General features: G+C 43.1%; 1 protein-coding gene across 8 annotated transcripts in view; it reads left to right on the top strand.

The window, feature by feature from the left end:
- Positions 1-18,675, top strand: part of Lar (tyrosine-protein phosphatase Lar) — a 208,598-nt gene that overhangs the window by 177,722 nt on the left and 12,201 nt on the right. For all 8 annotated transcript variants that reach the window (XM_065304007.1, XM_065304006.1, XM_065304011.1 and 5 more), the window contains 3 exons: positions 16,113-16,298; positions 17,906-18,292; positions 18,353-18,637. In XM_065304007.1, coding sequence (XP_065160079.1) covers positions 16,113-16,298; positions 17,906-18,292; positions 18,353-18,637 — 858 coding nt within the window. The remainder of the gene's footprint in view (positions 1-16,112; positions 16,299-17,905; positions 18,293-18,352; positions 18,638-18,675) is intronic.

The raw sequence follows: 18,675 nt of genomic DNA on the forward strand, positions 1-18,675 counted from the left end.
TTTATTTATTTACTAATGTTTAATTTTTGTTTGTTCCAGGTGAGTTTTCCAATGTTTTCATAACTTCCGGTGATTAAAATTCAGCACGCCGCAATAAATCACTGCATATTCAGGTAACACCTGTTTCTCTTGCGCGCGTGGATTTTTTGCGCGTTTTTTCTTCGCCGTCACGGGGTTTGTTGGTTTATAAATTATTGAAACACTTTGGCGAACGTTCGGATCCACGCGCCACACCTCCGGAAAAAAATAAGATAAAACGGCCTGCGCGCGCGCGCCCGTCGACTAATCCACGACAGATTAAAATATTATTTATTGCGCGCGGCGCGTAATCCGAGCGCATTAAAGGCCCATCGCGCGCCCGGAGAAACAAAACAATCTTCCAAGCAGCGCGCCCGCTCGCGTAAAATTAAACCTAAACCTGTTTGCCAGATTTTTACTTTACGTACTTGAATTTATTTATTCAAACGAAACAATTACCAGCGCTGATGCTGTATATAGGTATACCTATGTGCGCTACTGAAATTCTGGTTTTGCCCGTCTGTCTGTCGGTGTGCGTTTTGGGTTGCCTAGACGAGTTCGGCGCCAGTTCGGGTATTAACTAATTAATACGCGTCCAGATAAATTTGCCAGATACATCGGATGATTTACTTCCGGCAATAAATACCGACGGCGACCGGGTGGCACGTACCGCCGCCTCCGAATGTAACCGCCGCTCAAACGTGGCGGCGGCGGCGGCGAAGTGAACTCCCCGCGTGACGCGGGCTCCGCAAATAAATCTTCTTTTAGCAAATAATACACATCGTAATACGTCATAACCGGCGGGGAGCGGCGCGCGGCGAATAATGATAGTCGCAGGCAGGAATCTGACAGCAATCCGGCGGGTTTATCCGCGTCGCTTTCGCGACTGCTGGAAAGTTCATTCGGCGAAAAATAAACACGCATGTGTGTGTCCTGTGTGTGTGTTGGGAATGGAAATATGCATTTTTCATTTGGTGGAATTCGTAGAAAAAGTTTATTTTTGAATATACACGCGAATTCATGATTTTTTAAACTTTTTTCTTCATAACTTTTTGTTTATTATACACACACTATTCAAACTTGTCTTAAAATGTTTATACATAAATTTTTTGGCTTTTGTGCTAATTTTTTCTGAAATTTTAATAAATTTCGGCCAAAAAATGAAAAATTTAAATTTTGCACAGTGGTGACATCTATGCGGTAAACTTAAAACCACCTAGCAGTATATAATCGCATTTCTGCTCTTTGGCGTTTGATGACATGTAATTAGTGTAATTGAAATAACTGTGTGTATTAACGTCGTGTCTGCGGTCCGACCGCCGGATGTATTTAATGCTCGTAACTGCGTTTAATGCGTTGATAAACCGAAAATTCTTCGCTCATTGTAATAATCCACACAACGACCGTGCCACCCCACGCACTCGCACCACATTGCGCCATAGGTAAATTTAATAATAATGCAGCTAACAACAATTGTCGGTACAGTACGCGTTCTGGCTCGCGTTTTGCGGTCGAACAAAATATCATCGATATTAAACCGCAACAATATGGCGTCCGGAAGCATATGCTGTAATCATAATTATATTGCATGTGTAGTATGCAACCAAATATACTTGTACCCATAAAATTCGCCGAGTGGAAAGTTATCGAAGCGGAAACAAGTGTAAAAACACGAAAACGTTATTTGCATCTAAATTAGACGGAAGGATATGCTGTGTGTGGTGATGTACAGTGTGTTGCGGAAAGTTTAACGACGGATTTGTGGAGTTTAGTGAGTTTGAGTTGGAGTTGAGTCTATAAAATGTAATATTATGACAATTCGTGGCGTTTTGTGGCGGTTTATGGCGCATTATGACAGCATTTGTCGAGGATGTCAGAGGGCGGTGGCGGAGGCGGCAGCACTCGACATATTTCATCCGACAGGGCGGACAATTGGACCGATCGCAATCGCGCGGGCACGAGAGCGTCCTCGCGTTGTCGGATGACGACTTTCTTACGGGCGGCGTCCCTCGAGAATGAGTAATGTGCGCGAGGGGCGGTCAAGAGGGTCGCGGCGTGCTCCATCGAGGACGGACATAAATCCACTAATTGACCTCTGGCCGCAGCTGCCGGAATATAACAACCTGTAACTGTGGTCGCCGCCGCCGCCGCCGAACAAAATCGAGGCTGGAGGAGTGTGGTGGTGCGATGCGGCAGAGAAAGGACGTGTTCTTCCTTTACGAGCGATCCGCTCAACCCTATCATTTTACGTGCGAGCTTTAACAAGCGACATCCGCATATGGGGGCGGTGGAGTCCGGCGGCGCGTTATCATCGACGAGAGACGGTCGTAAATCATGCGAGCGGCCGGGATTGCCAGCGAGTGGAAAATTGGCGTTTTTGATGTTTTTCAAATTAAAGATGAAACATTCTCGCAAATAAATCAAAATAGAAACAAAAACAACGCAAGAATATTTCGTATTAAACGCGAAATTAAGTCACAAAACGTGATTAACATGTAAATTTATTTTTTGCCATGTTTTATATCCGTGCCAACAGACCGGATGCAGTGCTTTACATCGTAATTGTACGTGCAGGAAGCGAAGAAAAATACAAAATTTACACCAAACCGCGACTGGGAAAAAATTCACACACATTTATTTCTATCAGTGCGGAAACGTCGGGGTGAATTTGTTGAATTGGACCATGCAGTGCGGTGGCGAACCTAACCAAAAAGTGAATTATTTCAAATTACCATTTTAATTATGCGCCGCGGTCGCCACAGCAGCAAAAATATCATTACCTCGTATTTCTCACATGCGAAATGCACTCTGTAATTACAGCCTACGTTTAAAACAGGACCGTATTTATTCTTTTCCAATGAAAAAGGAAAATTAAGTAAAAAAAATCAAAGTTTGATAACAATAAGAGTTCCGTCGCATAATGACATAACCACAAATGTAAACTATCATTAAGCGTTGTATTGAGGCGAATGCATGCATAATTTAAAGGATTAAAGTTTCTAATCCGACTTGTTTGGCGGTAGTTTCGAAACAGTTTGTACTCTTTGTAATTGCCCAGCAATTGTACAAGTTGACTGTGTGTGTAATTGCAGACCGCCGCAATAATTCAGATATGGTAATATCAAGATCGACGCGACATGTACGGGGGTTTCGTTCAGAGTTTTTTTTTTTTTAATTTTTTTAATTCCACGTTGCAGTTTTGCGGCGCGCACGAATTTTCGTGACAGAACGATATCGGTGTTTTCATTTCCATCGGCCAACCGCCGCCGTAGCACACTCGGCATCGCCATATCTCGTCCATCTCTTACTCAACGATTATGTCGCACGTTATACATACCACTGGCACACGCCTGCCTACTACCTGCACGATGACAAAGAATGCGCATATTCGATCGCCGAATGAGAATCCGAAAAATACACAGCGTTTTTTCCATTAGTCCGGCGATTCGTCATCGCGGCGCCCACCTGGATAGCGCTCAAACTAGGCAACACACACGACCTGTCATATTGGTTGGTTGCCTACGATAAACATTGTGTGGGTCGTTTTATTATCGCATCGCGATGCAGATGCCAGATATGATTGAGGCATTTTCTCGTGCTCGCCGCCGCCGCCGACGAGGAAAAAAAACGCACCAGTCGGCCGGCAAACAAATGACAAACAACCGGAAAACGATTACGGTAACCGACAACGAACGGATTTATGCGTTACCGGCCGCCTGTGCTCGATAACAATAACAGGCGGAATAAAAAATATATACGGACGATATTGGGGTCAGTTACGCCACCGCGTGGTTCCGAACCAGTGACAGATTGGACGATTGAAAATCCGAATCAAAAATAATGCGTAAAAACTCGCAATCACCCGCTGATGCAAATTTTCCAATTTCAGATTACAACTTTTGATCGAGTTGATAATCATCAACGGAAGAGACAAATTGACCATTTGATAACTGATGCGAATAAATTTCATCTTCACGAATTACTTGCGCGTATAATTTCATATCTGTATGCATAGTGGGTTGCATAGCCTTATGGCGCACTAAAACTTTTACTGTTTGTGTGCTTTAGCACTTTAGTTGTTCATATATAGTAGTAGTTGTGTTTAGTTGGTTTTAGGTGTTCGGTTTTTTTTTTCTGGGAGCTTATTATAAAAAATGAGCGCACGAAGTGAATAGTGAGAGGACACGCTCTGCCGCCCGCTGCAGAATAACATACTTAACTCGTGAATAATTAAATTTTAATATAATAAAACGACGACGCGGCGCGCGCTGCACAAGCGCATCTCGTGTTTAATTATGTCGGACGATTCCTCCCGGGGGCCGAAGCGAGTCGCAAAAAACTCGGCGCATTATTTTTGCGCGCGACGACGACGTTGGCGACGCGGACGTTGGTGGCTACAATCCAGTTACGGACGGGACATGGTACATACAGCATGTTTAAACGGTTTTTAACTGAAACGGGTAATTAGCGTTTTGGTGCATGGCTGAAGGTTTATTTAGGGCGTAAATTATTACGTTTAGGGGCGAATTTTATATTATGATGAAAATTTTAATAGAAAATTCGTGTTTTTGGGCAAAATTTTTAGGAAAGGGGTTGAAATTTGTTACTTTTGTTATTGTATATTATAAATAATTTATATACGCAGCTAAAACATGTGAAAAAATTAGTTTTACTCTTTTAGTTCGGGAAATATAAAGAAAACTTCGAGAAAATGCAAATTTATTGATATTTTTACTTTGAGGTTAGTTTACGCCTATCTATGGATGTAGGAAAAATTCGCAAGATATAAATATTTAAGGATAATTTAATTATCTACAACCTCCTGAAAAAATATTTATGTAACTTATTTACTTTAAAAGATACAGTGTAAAAAGTAGACAAAAACATAATGACTTTTTTTAAGAAGATTTTCTGGAATTTAACGTTTTATAAAAAGTAAAACTAAATCTGAACATTTGTGATTTTTCTGATTATTTAATTAGCTAATATAAGCATTGCGGTTGTAGTTCTGAACCAAACAAACAAAATATATAATGTTTTTCATTCTCGCTGCCGCCGCCGCTTTTGCACCCGTTCGCGTATATATGTGATTATTACAATTTGCATAAGCTCGCAGCACAAAGTAAATATCGCACTGTAATCCTTCCCGTTTCGCTAGCAGCGTCAGCGTCCCGGCGGCAGCGTCCGCCGCGCCACGCTGTTGTGCTTTTCCATAACGCAACTTCCAATCCCATCGCATGAAATATGCATACGCCTAGGCGCGGAGGTATGCGCCACCTACGCGGCTTTTTCTTTGTCCTTCCTCCTCCTGTTGGCATCCTCCACGCGTGGGAGGACTAAACTTGTGCGCGTGTTTTCGTGACACACTTTGAGCATCTAAACTTCCACTTCGACGCGAATTCCGCAACAGTTCTAATGCTTTTTTCCTCTTTAAGACTTTGCAAAGGCTTTATTATAGCTCTGGTTAAAAATATAAATTTTCCCGGGGCTTGGAAAATATAAATTCTCATTGGCAATTTTTGCGCAGTTTTAGTTTGGTTTCTTGGATATATTTTTGAAGGAAATATCCCCGCGAGAAAAATAAAACCGACATAAAAAACACACCCGGCAGTCTATTTCGTGTCCACACTTAACTTCCGCGTTCAGAGATTTTCCATCGTCGCGCCGTCCGGTTATGTTTTTACTTTTCTCACTTTTTTTTTGTTACGCCCAGCCGCAATCCCGAACTCGCGACGAACTTTACAGCACGTTTCGGTTTTCGCCTGCCTTCCCCGCGCACCATCCGCCGCTGATATATTATTTAAAAGCCTTTCTCACAGCGCCGCCGTTTATGGAAAGGCGAGTGGCGGGAAGAATAAGTAAGAGGGTCGACAATCCCCTTAACTCATATGTCTCTATTTTTTACCTTTTACCTTCTTTCTTCTCGCCTGCGCCGCCGCTTAACCTTACCCAATATAGAGCACAACGAGACGAGCCCGGGGGCGGCGGCGAGAAAAGGACTGTTTTGAAATTACAAGGTATAAATCCATCCGGAACTTTTGTCCGCGAGAATTTCACAGTGGCGTGCAGCAGCACGACGTGTGTGTAAAGCGAAGTAAATGTAAAAGATATATTTATTCGGTTTGGCGAGCGCACCGCACGATATACTTGCGGTCAGCGTGGGTGGCACGTCCGCCAGAAATTCCACCGCTTTCCTCTCTTTTTCCTCTGTGTGTGTGGGTGTTGGTAACGAATTGCGGCCGGCAACAAAACCTAGCCACGGTCTCATCTAGTCTATCTAGTCGCTTTTTTTTTGCACGTTTTTAGACCACTTCATTCTTTACTTCGCTCTACATAGTTAGGGTCGAGATAAAACCCGGCGTGGAAAAAGTTCTGTTTCGCTGATTTATTCTTGCGCAGGGCGAAAATCTCGGCTTAGTTCTTAGACAACAATCTAAATTCACACACTCTGCTAGGTTCACAATTTAAAAATTTACTTTAAATGTTTTAAATTTAAATTTATAGATTTTACTCGGATATATCACTGCGCATTTTTTTCTGGTTTACTATTCAATAGTTTCTATGAGTACCTAAATGTCGACCGTATTTTTTCGTGGTTGGTTTTTGTGTGTGCGTTTTTCGTTGATTTCGTTTGAATAATTCCGTTGCGCATTTTGGGCTCGTATTTTCCGGGCGTGTTTTATTCATACGCGCGTCGCGGACCGTATAAACGAATCGAAGTCAGCGTGAGGGGGTGGCGGCGTCGTCGTCACAAAGAGCTCTCTCGCGGGTTGTGTGCCGCCCGCTCGGCCGAAGCTTTGTTCAATTCGCTTGCCAATTTGATTTAAGACCTTTAGCTTTCGGCTCCATTTAAAATCTCCCGCTCGCAACTGTGTGTGGCCCGCAACCCTATAAACTCAAGCCGCCGCCGCTGCCGCAGTCACAAGTCGATGGGGATGAAAAGCTAGTTGCGGTTTGTCATAAAAACCGAAAAATAGAGCTTTCCTGAGTGTAAAACTAAAAACTAAAAAGCAAACTGAAAATAAAATTCGATAATAGAAAAGAAAATATTTTTTGATAAAATTATTATCCGCAGATTACGTCTGTGAAGCGTAATAAACTTTTAATCTTAAGATTATGAGCTTTTTTGAAAAGCGGCGTTGAAATATATTTACGCCGGGATGACAATTCGAATTCTATTCAAAGTCGCGACGATTAAATTGCGAAAATCGAACAAACGGCGCCTAAAAGCTCGCTCATCTTGCAACCTTAGCAAACGTAGCAATATTGGAGGAGAGGAGGCGGCAAGCATGGAAGTCTCTCGCTTTGCGCTTACACTCAGCCGCCGCCGCCTCCGCGCGCAATTTATCACGATAACACTTGGAAACTTATATGAATAACGGGCGCGCGGCCCATAAATTATCAGCTAAAGAAATTATTCAGAACGGATAATAAGCTAGGTAAACTTTACCTTTTCCCTTCAATTACGATTAATAATGATTTATGCGTTATCGGGTCGTTGCGCCCGTTGAGCGGAAGATCAGGGAGCGAAAACTGAATACATTGTGCTTAAAAAACGCGCCGGAGAGAAAAAAAAAAATCGGAGGCGGCGGATCCGGAAGCGCGAAAATATAATATCAGCACCGGCTGATCGTGCCAAGATGTTCCGGCTATGAATTATTATTGAAGAAAATAAAAAATGATCTCGAATGTGGCACAGAAGAAGAAAAAAACTCGCTCTGAAGCGTTGAGAATTACTTAGAATTACTTACTCTCGATATTCGAGCAGCGACTTGTCTGGATAAGCTGGATGTGAATTCCAGTGGTCGAGGCGGCGAGCGGCAGCCGCTTCATTAGTGATTTAATTATTCCCGTTCGATAAACTGAGCAATTAAGATCCGGGCGCTGATCGGATCTGCATTCAACGTTTCACTTATCTGCACGCCACGCGAAGAGCGCCGGCAAGAACACGACTTGGAGGAGTCGTGCCACGAAAACAATATGCCGAACGCTTTTCACCCGACGGGCGCAGACAAAAGCTGATCGGGGATAAGCAGCTGGAGCAAAATCACAAGGATGCAAAAAGGGTTGTCGATATTACAAGAAGCCGAATTGCTTGAATCATTAATCAGCAGCTCTCGAAGTCTGCAATATTCGACTGAGACTCGGATTTTCGAATCTCGCTTCCAACACTTCCACAGTCACTCATTCAAAATGCTTTTTGCTCATTACTTAAAATCTTTGGCGCTGATTGTTTGAGTTTTTACGTTTTTATGACCTTCTTCTGACTTGTGTATTGGATCATTTGTTTCCATTCGATTAATTGAGACGCTACAGCTTTGCGAAAACAATGCGACGGTTGTAACTCTTTTTGCAGAGGGATGTAAATAAAAGAAATCGAGACAGCAGCGAAAAAAAACACTAATTACTTACGCGAATTTCATTCCGAGTAAGAAAACAATGGCGAAGACGATGCGACTCGCTACCAATTGCCTCGAATTGAAATTCAAGACGCTACAAACAAACACAAAGAGAATAAAAATCTTTCTTAAGAAGGTTTTTTCGAAAAGTCACTTTTAGTATTACTTTATCGACGCTGCGCTAAATCTAACATAAAAAATTATTTAATTTATTAGAAGATGCTTTAGGAAAAAAATCAAAGAAAGTTTTTTTTCTGCGAGTTTCATGTGCGGCTACATCCATCATGTATTTCATAACATTGAGTACCAATGCGAGATCGAAGGGCGGTGGGCGGTTTGAAATTCCGCTGCCGAGTTGTACATTTTTCTTAATGCACACACGAAAGACGCCGCCGCCGCCGCTCGGAAGAAATATGCCGGACGTGCGCGCCGCGCACGCCACATAAGCTCACGGGAAAGATTACTCCATCGGATCACGTAAAATAAACCAGGGGCGGCGATACTCTTTCTATCGACTATAAGATTCTAATACACTGGGAGTATTAAATTCTTTTAGGAAAAATTTTTCTGAAAAATTATATTATTAGATAATACAGTGGCGTAGCATTATTTTATTTTTTCCTGTTGTAATTTTTTTTTGTTAATTTCTTGTGACATGATGTATTTTCGCGATTACTTTAACTCCTATGGTAGCGTGTAATTTTGCGATCGTAGGTGCAGTACGTCCGTCTCTTTCGAGTAGCGTCGCCGTCCATTACGCCGCCGCGTACGTATGCAACCCAACGAGCTCGTACGTGTGTGCGGCGCGCATTTCGGCGTGTCTCTGATCCTAGTAGTCCATTAGAGTAATTGCGATAAAACCGACTGGCGAACTCGGGCGATATCGCCGCGCGTCCCGAGAAGCTGGATCGGCAATCAGCAACGACCTGCGTTTGTCTTTCCACGTCGCACTACGATGCCTACTGGGTGGCCTATTTTCACGCCGTTGACGAAAATCGCAAAAGTTTCAAAAGCTCTTCTCTCCACTCTCAACTCATACCACTTTATCGAACACAAATCACATTTCGATAGTACTATGCTATTATTTATCGTCATTACCTGCATTGCTGTTTCTTATTATAAATTTCTGGTTACACATAGCGCAATGTTGAGGTTGGGTTCGAATGTAAATGCGGAATTGATTAATTCCGTGTATAATTGCCGCACAATAATTTCGCCGGCGCATTTCTGCATTTCTAATTTGTTTGCGCTGCGGCAATTGTTTTGCCCATCGGTGGAGCGGAGGTAAATAGCTGCAATTTGAATTCCCTGCAGGCCGCAAGCGACATTTAATGCATCGTCTTTGCACCTTTTGCTTGCGCACTCATCCCGACAATTGCCGCGCGCGCGCGCGCTGCCGCGTGAAAAGCTCAAGCTCGAAATTCAATGCTCGGCTGCGATTGCAATTCCTGCAACTATTGAATAATATCAACGTGTTTCACGTTGATATTCTATTCTGATATTCGAGTAGCACCGCGTGGGAGGTGGGGGCGGCGGCAGTAACGATATCGCCATTACGACGACTTTAATTCGTTTAATTCGCATGAATATTAAAACGTTTCGGGCGTCGTGCTGCCGCGTATCGCCGCGTTTTAATGCGATAGTTCCATGCGACCGCCCCCACTGCTTCCTCTCTGGGCCATAAACGTGCGAATGCATCGTTTTACCAGTTTTACCTTCGTAATCATGCGCTGTTTGCTTTAATATTTTATGCTTTATATAATTTATGGGATTTAATTTGTTTAAAATTTGTTTTTGCACTAACGCCTCACACTTTATCAAACATAGCGCTGATTACAATAGATATGTTGCGTGTAATATCATTTTACTTCAAATTACATTTATGTTTATTATTAATAACACTATTTCCCGATGTATGTACATAAATATAATTGGAAATTATAATTTTACCCTTTGAGGTTAGGTTTTTATTTTATATAGTCTCAGAGAAAAAATTGCGTAATGTAAAAATCTAAATTCATACTTGTTTTTATTTCGCCAGCGGAAAATTGGATTTATTTTTATTAAGATTTCAGTTACAAGTACCTCAATGTTGGAGGTTGAGGTTAGGTTGTAAAAGACATAAAAGATACGTGGATCAATTTTATTTATGTTGATATTGTGCGCCCACAAACATCCCCGACCCTGCTTTTTACTCACAGCGAGATCGGAGCGCAAAAATTTGTTTGCTTACATTCATTCCTTCATTTCGAAATTGTTTCGCTTTCGATAAGGCTTCACTCCAGCTCCAGCTCCGCGCGAAAAACAAAACAAATTTCTTTGCCTGCCGAAAACTCAGCAGAAATAAGAATAAGAAAAAAAAACGCAAGGAAATATTTAATCGTGTACGCGCTCATAAAACCACCGATGCTCGTAAAATGTTTTTGTGTTTTTTTTTTCTCTTAACCTCGTTGTTTTTCTACATTATCTTTAAAATATTTCCATGGTAAAATTTAAGGTTATGGCGTAGATATTTTAGATTCAGCGTCTAAGTGATGTGACAGGTCGTTGGGAGCTGTTTGAAGAGTCTGATTAGTATACCTAGTGTATGGTGGATGGGTGGATGGGGGTGGTTTATAGAAAACGCTGCCGGGCATTAAGATCGAGCGTGGCCGATACGCTGCACGCGTGCTAATTAATTACCTTTCGCTCTTCACTGCTACTCCTTTCAGTCTTCGGGTCTTCAGTCTTTGCATTGTTCATATTGTGGCATAACCTTTAAAAGAGTCAAGAATTCAGACGGGTTTTTTTAGGCTAGACACGCGAGTTTTTCAAAAGCGAAGTTAAAGCATGAGATTAATTAATTTTATATTTGATAGGTGTTTTTTAACAAGGTCTTTGAACCGGTGATACCTGGTTATGGTTGAGATTAATGTCATTTTGCTGCGGTGACGCTCGGATTGATTTGAAAATATGTTTGGACATTTATAAGCTCATTGCGTCCTATTTCCACCGGAAATGTCAACCGGACTGCAATTTGAACTTATTTGACGCAATAAATCACACTACTAACTTTCAACATACGCGGAATAATTGAACTAATATTCTTTGCGTTATAATTTTTAATTTTTTTTAATAATTTTAGGTTTTATTATATTTTTTGTGTGTATTTTGATTGCGTCTGCTTTTGTCACCTTAATGTGCGCCGTTGAATGGCCGAGTTTCCGCGCGTTGGACGGAAAAACGCTTCACATGTCTCCTGACGTCCACAGCGTCCGAAGAGATTTGTTAACTTCTCCTTTTTGCGCGCTCCGTTCATTTTTTCTGTTCTCTTTTTGCGCGCTGCTGACGCTGACAACTGTCGCAAAACATAATGGTGATGCGAGGCGCGAGAAGAAAGGTCTTCGCGCGTCTTCCAGCCATCTGGACGCGCAGCGCGAAACGCGAGCTTCTTCTTTCATTCTTTCCTCCCTCATAATAACCTAATAAATTTCCGCCCACTTGCTCCGACGCGCTTCAACAATGTAACTACTGTTTAAATCGACTCATTAGTAAATGAAGCAGAAGCGAAGAAAGAAAGGAGGACGATGGGCATTGTCACATCTCGGTTAAATCATAAAAGTTACGGCGGACGCGATGAAGGAATTGCACGAAATTACCCGAATTGCAGCACGGCGTAAAGTGAAGTCAAACAATGAGCGAATGTCATGTCCGACTTGTTTTCTCTGATTGTCTTCCAAACGACAAATAAAATAAGAGTCAAATGAATTGCAACGATCATCCGGGAGACGGGAAATTTTTGTAGGTTAGGAAACAAAATGGCGACGACATTGTCCTACATTGTCTCCGGTTGTTCGAAATGAACTCGCTTTCCTCGCCAGCGCACATAAAACCTATCTTAATAAATATCTTAATAGTAAAGCAGTCGAACGTCGAGCGTCGCATCCGATTGTTGATACATTCCTTCACTTTGCTCGTCGGAATTTTCGTTTGCTTGTTTTGTCTCTTTGTGACATTGTACCAATCGCTCAATGTGTAAGTCCTTCCATCCAGCGTTAATAAATAAAACGCTAAAACGCCGTGCGCTGCTCAAGATGGAAGTGGAAGTGGTTGAGGAGCGAATGTCGGCGTGTTTTTCATTTAAAAACAAATTAGTATCGGGCCGGCTTTCACCTGGACTGAGCGATTCCGGCGTGACGGCGGCGGCGTCGGGAGATCCGCCATCAATCAATGAGTCATTTCCGTAGCTTTCAGGAAATGAGGAGGAGCGCGTGGAACGTTAGACGTCCGCCGCCCCCAAAGTGAACTTTTTATATTCTCTTTTTTATTACGCTAAAAGAAAGACGAAGGAAATAATTTTAGCGAAATTTAATTAAATGTTTCATTTTATATTTTATTTTATTTTTTTAAAACCGGCAGATAAAAAATTGTTTATACGAGTGTTGTTTGTGTGTTTACACAAGTAGAAAATGGACTTATTGAAATTTTATTCAAAGTCGCAAGTCAAAATTGATGTGATGTTATCCGGGACGCGAGTGAACTTCGCCGCGCGCGCACTAGATTTATATGTCAAACATATTTATGCTTTATAGTAGGCGAGGACGTATGAATTCGGCTAAATTCGCGAGAGCGCGCGCGCGCATTTTCCTCTCGCACGTCCTGCCCGCGTTGAGCAATAATGTAGAATGAAAAATGCGCGTCCATTTTCGCTCTACGTCAAGTTACGTGTGCTTTATAACGGCGCAAAACCTACAAAACTCTAGTGGAAAACGCTGTAAACGTGCCGCACATTCACTACCCAATACAGGCAACCAACAATACACACACTCATAAGCTTACTATGTGCAACCAAATTTACAACACAACACGATATGTACGCTCGTGCGCCGCGCGCTCGGCACATATGCAGCACAATCAACAAACGCGTGCAACGTTATATAAACTTATTCCGGCGGGTTGCGTGTCGCGTATTTTCCATTTCCAGCTGCGAGACGAGCCCAGAAAGGATTTTCACATCCTCCCACTTTTCCCATTTCTTATTTTCTTTTTTCTATTTGTATGTGAGTGTGTATGTTGCTTTTGCTGCAAAGCGAGTCTTTAAATTCGCCGCGTGTACAATGAATGCACGACGAGTAGTTGTGAAGATGTTACGTCTATCCGCAGCCATCGTCAAACAAGTTGTAGGCAAGAGCTAGTGTACTTTGCGCCGCACGCCTTCGAGTTATCGAGTCGTAGTTGTCGGGTGTTGTTGGCGCGCTGTGAAAGGAAAAGATCTTTGCGGAAAACGGGGAGCATAACTGCCGGGTTCGGTCGCCCGTCGTCGCTTCGTATGCATGCGCGAAAAAGGAAAATTGATTTGAGAAATCACTTATTCCCAGAAGTAAAAAATCCGATTCGAACGTGTAATAAAATTGCTACAAAAATAGATGGATCTTGTAAGCTCCCCGAGAAGAAACTTACTGCGAGCGGAGAAAAATATACAATCACATACAGTGTGGTTAAATTTTTATTTATTTTCATTTATAAAATATTTTAACAAAAGAATGCCGAGGTCAACGTCAAGTCAATCCCACGGTTTTTTTTTTTTCGGTTGGGTTGAGAGATGATTTTTTTAGCCATTTCATAATAACAGATGATTTGTATCATCTTGCGTCGTCGAGACCAAAGAGGTCTAACCACCAGCCGCTGCCGATTTTTTGTTCTCCCCTTGTGACTGTCTAAAGGAGCGTGAACGCCACTTGGTGGATGCGCCGGGCATGCACAAAGAACGCTTGCCGCGGATCACAATGGCGCGTGATAAACCCATTGTGTGGGCGCACAATAGTCCATCAACACGACACTGCCAGGTTACACTTTCTTGCTCTTGCCAATTGGAATAACCACCCACACACACACACTATATGTATATGTATTGCTTGTTGGAAGCGGCGAAGATCTCCTAGGAGGGTAGGAAGACACAATTGCAACTTGAGTCGAGTTGGTCGTCGGTCGTTGTTCGGCATTACGTCGTACTGCAGTGCGCTGGGTTATCCGCGGTAGTTGTCTCACCGCCCCCCGCGCCCACGACAAAACGCTTGTTCTCGGCGCGCATTTACATTTGCGGGAAACTTGCTTACGGAATTCGTGCAAGAAACCGATCTCCGCCCCTCCGTGTGCCGGCGTTTGACAAAGTGTACACTATTAATTTTGCACCGCCGCCACCGCCTCCGCCAGAGACGCCTTAATTTATAGCAAACGAATCAATTTTGCTAATTACTAGGAAGCGCGTAGCGAATTTCGACCGAAAGCGGAAAGAAACTGAGTGAGGTTAAGATTAAAATGTCTGACGGCTAGTTTATCACCTACTCACCGTGAGATGTCACTTTGTAAACACTTTCAGGAATAATTTACCAAGTGGGAAACATGTTTTAAATAAAATAGTAAAAGATGCACTCTTGCATCGTAAGAGATGGTTGTTTTTGGGTGTAGTTGAAGGAGGGGTGGTCGCGCTAGACGCGGTCGAGTGGTTTCGAAACTTTTCACCGTCTGCAGCGACCGTAATGTGTTTCGCAGCGCGGAAAATAAAAGCCAAAACTAAATGTTTCGGAATGAAGGAGGCGTTTTAATGCCATCCGCATAATTACGAGTCTCTCCGCTCTTCCGGAAAATTCGCAGCTTTTAACGCGTTTTTAAACGCCAGCCTTAATTGTGGCACGCAATTACTGGCCAATTATTTCGTCATTAAACACTTTAAATATATATTTGCGTAAACGCGTAACGAACGCGCGCGTCAACGGTGGAAACAAGCAACAAAAATTGTCGGAACGAGAAAAAAACAACTCAATTAACGTACATTCTCGTACATGTACTATCTATTTGTATTCGCGGTGCTCAAAATGGCCGACGACAAACCGGCGATGACGTAACCGTCACTAACAAACTGTTATCGACGGTTGTATCTTGATATCCGATTCGAGATACACGCGCGCGTGGCACACTCTGTCTAACGAGACCGAGCGGGTCGACACGACGAATATTCTCTTCACCCGAGCGTCGGTGTGTGTGGCTTTTATTTTTTATTTTTATCATTACGACGATGCCATGCTGATATTGCGCTCGTTTATCATGTCTTGTCACATCGTGTCTTGTTCATTCTCACTCTCGCAGCGCACGCGACAGTGCAGCGGCTTTTCGGCCGCACAATACAACGTTAAATATTGAAATTACAATGAGATTACCATTATAGGTTAGGGGTTCATTATATTACATTGGTGGCTATTTACCGTAATGCAGTAATGATTCAATAATGTATAGTTAGGTGGCGCTGCTCGCTTAAAATTGATGGGCCGAATGGCTGAAATTTAGCATTTTCGGAAAATCAAACGTGAGTTATTATTCATCGACACGGAAAAGCTTTACGCCAGCCCGAATCGAATGCCATAACAAATCGATTCGATTTAATTATCCGCGATGAAATTCGGCGTCCATTATATGCGCGGCGAGCGTCCCCACGCCGGCGACGCGTGTGCAACAGATCTGGGATCGCCGGACGTGTTTGTTTAATGCGCCCAAACACGCCAAACACGCGCAACACCAACAAGGCACATATTGTGTTTTGGGGGTTGCCTATACTATGTCGAATAGCGAATAGCTGCGAGCGTACATGTATGTCTAGGTATTGTTGATGTCCGCATTGGCATTGTGCTATAATGGGCGCTCTCCTGTTATTTGTTACAGCCGACAAACTTCCGCCCGGTTTTCCGCAAATCACGCAGCCGCCGCAGCAGAACAAGGTCGTCGAGGTCGGCCACAGCGCCATGCTCAACTGCCAGGCGACTGGCAACCCACCGCCGAAGATCTACTGGGTGCGCAACATGCTACCCATCGATCCGGCCAACAACCCACGCTATACCATCGGCGAAGGTCAGTGTCATATTGTATTACATTACATCCTAACCTCAAATATCCTCTATCATTCATTTTTCTCCCTGGTAACCTCACGTTTTACATATTGAGGTTAAATATGTGTTATGAAGGCTTGTTGTTGTTTAGGAAGAAAACAAATTATCCAGGATTAGGGTTTTTTTTCCTCCTCATTTTGATCTGCAGGTTTTGTTTTCGGTGGCTTTTTGCTGTTTTCTCCCTTAACTAAATTTCGCCACAAGCATGTAGGATGTGATGAGGCATGCAGATCTATGATGAAAACGTGCCGGCGTCGGTCGCGCGCAAAAACATGTTTTCGTGAGTTTTCCTGAATTTTCTTTTCATAAATTTTATATGCGGCCGGGATAAGCGATCCGCAGGTAGTAAGATGTGTGTAATATAAGCTTCCCCCGGATTACTCTCGCATCTTATGTGCGCGCCTTGCATATTGATTCCCACCTACACGCGACGCGGGCGGAAAATTTCCACCCGTTCAATGTGCGCGTCCCAACTAACGCCGTGCGCGCTCGCTAGCCAGGCTAGATACAGTCGCGCGAATACTAAAATTCGACTTTGGCATCTCCTCCGATGGTACTTAGTTGCTCTCTATAGGTGCAGTGAATATGCAGCCGGGAGATTCAGATAAAGCCAATGCACATCCTCTTCACACCCGCCAACACCAACATTTATCGAACTGCAAGGATTTGTCTCTTATACTCATGTGTGTGGCGTGGTGTGCGGTGGAGCTAAACGAGAATGGCCGGAATAAAGTTTTCACTTCGTCGCCATGTTCTTCTTGTTCAGTTTATACGCGACCGTTTGCGATATCAAAAGTCTTAAAATTAAAGCGTCGATGATTTTTATTTTTCCGTTGCGAAGGCAAGAGGAGAACATAGAAATTAATGAGAGTCTTGTTACACTCGTCCTCTTTCATCGCTTTGGTTTGCCGAGGATTGTCGGGCTCGCGGCGATAGTCTTTCAAGGTTCCTGCTCCCGCTCGCACTTTGCAACACAACAAGTTTTTATCTCTTCGCCTCGCAGCTATCTGATTTAGTGGACTTCGTCGAGTTTTAGTTGGATATAGAAAAGTTTCGTTATTACATTTCGTTCCTTGATTTCCTTTTTCTTGTAGATCTTTCGCTCCTATTCAGCATCGAAAGATTCACACCGTGAAAGACTAAAAGACCCAAAGACTGAAAGTTTTCAACAAGTATGGGGAAATACTATACTTTTCTACATGCGCCAATGCATTGTTGAACGGTGTGTGAGGAAAAAAAACCTCCAAGGAAACACAGTACAAAACAGGATAGTAGTCCTCGGGGAGGTGGGAGGCATTATAGTTGGATGATTGAGTCACTAGAGTCAGTACTCCTTCTTCATTCCGTCACGTCCTCCACGCCCAAGTGCTTGTTTGCCTACTTGTTTGTCACCATTGCTGCATCCCTTGATATTGAAGTTTTCTCCCTCGACGCACCTCTCGGGACCATTAGCCAAGTTGGGGTAACAACAGATCCATACTCCTTGCAAATGCACCGCCTCCGCCTCTCTTCTATCACCTTCACAATGCCGGGATTTTATTGGGAAAATGTGTTGTCTGTGTGTTACAGGAAAATTCCAAATAAAATCCAGCGAGGAGAAGGATCAAGGGAAGTACGAGTGCGTCGCCGAGAACGCCATCGGCACCGAGTACTCCAAGTCCAGCCAGGTGTACGTTAAAGTACGCCGGGTTCCGCCACAGTTTTCCAAACCACCAAATCCTGTTAATGAAGTCATGCTCGGTGCTGATCTTAACCTAACTTGTGTGGCTGTTGGATCTCCTATGCCGTTTGTTAAATGGCGTAAGGGTGCTGTACAGGACCTCACACCGGAAGATAATCTACCGGTTGGAGTTAATAATCTTGTGTTGACTGATATTCAGGAGTCAGCGAATTACACTTGTATTGCTGCTAGTTCTTTAGGGATTGTTGAAGCTGTTTCACAAGTTAAAGTTCAATGTAAGTGTTTTTACTTATGTATGTGGTCAAGGGTCTTAATTTTAAAATTTATAAAATTAGCATTGCCTGTGGGACCAACAAATGTACGAGTTTCCGAGATTACGGCAACCTCTGTGAGGTTGACATGGTCGTACGATGGACCCGACGATCTTCAGTACTACATCATTCAGTTCAAGCCCAAGTATGCGAATCAGGCGTACAGCGAGATTTCCGGCATCATCACGATGTACTACGCTGTCCGGAATCTGAGCCCTTACACGGAATACGAGATGTATGTGATTGCGAATAACAATATCGGGAGGGGACCTCCAAGTGCACCTGCGATAGTCACCACTGGGGAAACAGGTAGGATCTGTATAGATGTACAAATCGTAAAGATATAT

The sequence above is a fragment of the Atheta coriaria genome, unplaced genomic scaffold (assembly GCF_025399875.1).
Source record: "Atheta coriaria isolate IRGN ID8LTWV9N9 unplaced genomic scaffold, Caltech_Dcor_3.1 hic_scaffold_6_pilon, whole genome shotgun sequence".
Lineage (NCBI taxonomy): Eukaryota > Metazoa > Arthropoda > Insecta > Coleoptera > Staphylinidae > Dalotia > Dalotia coriaria.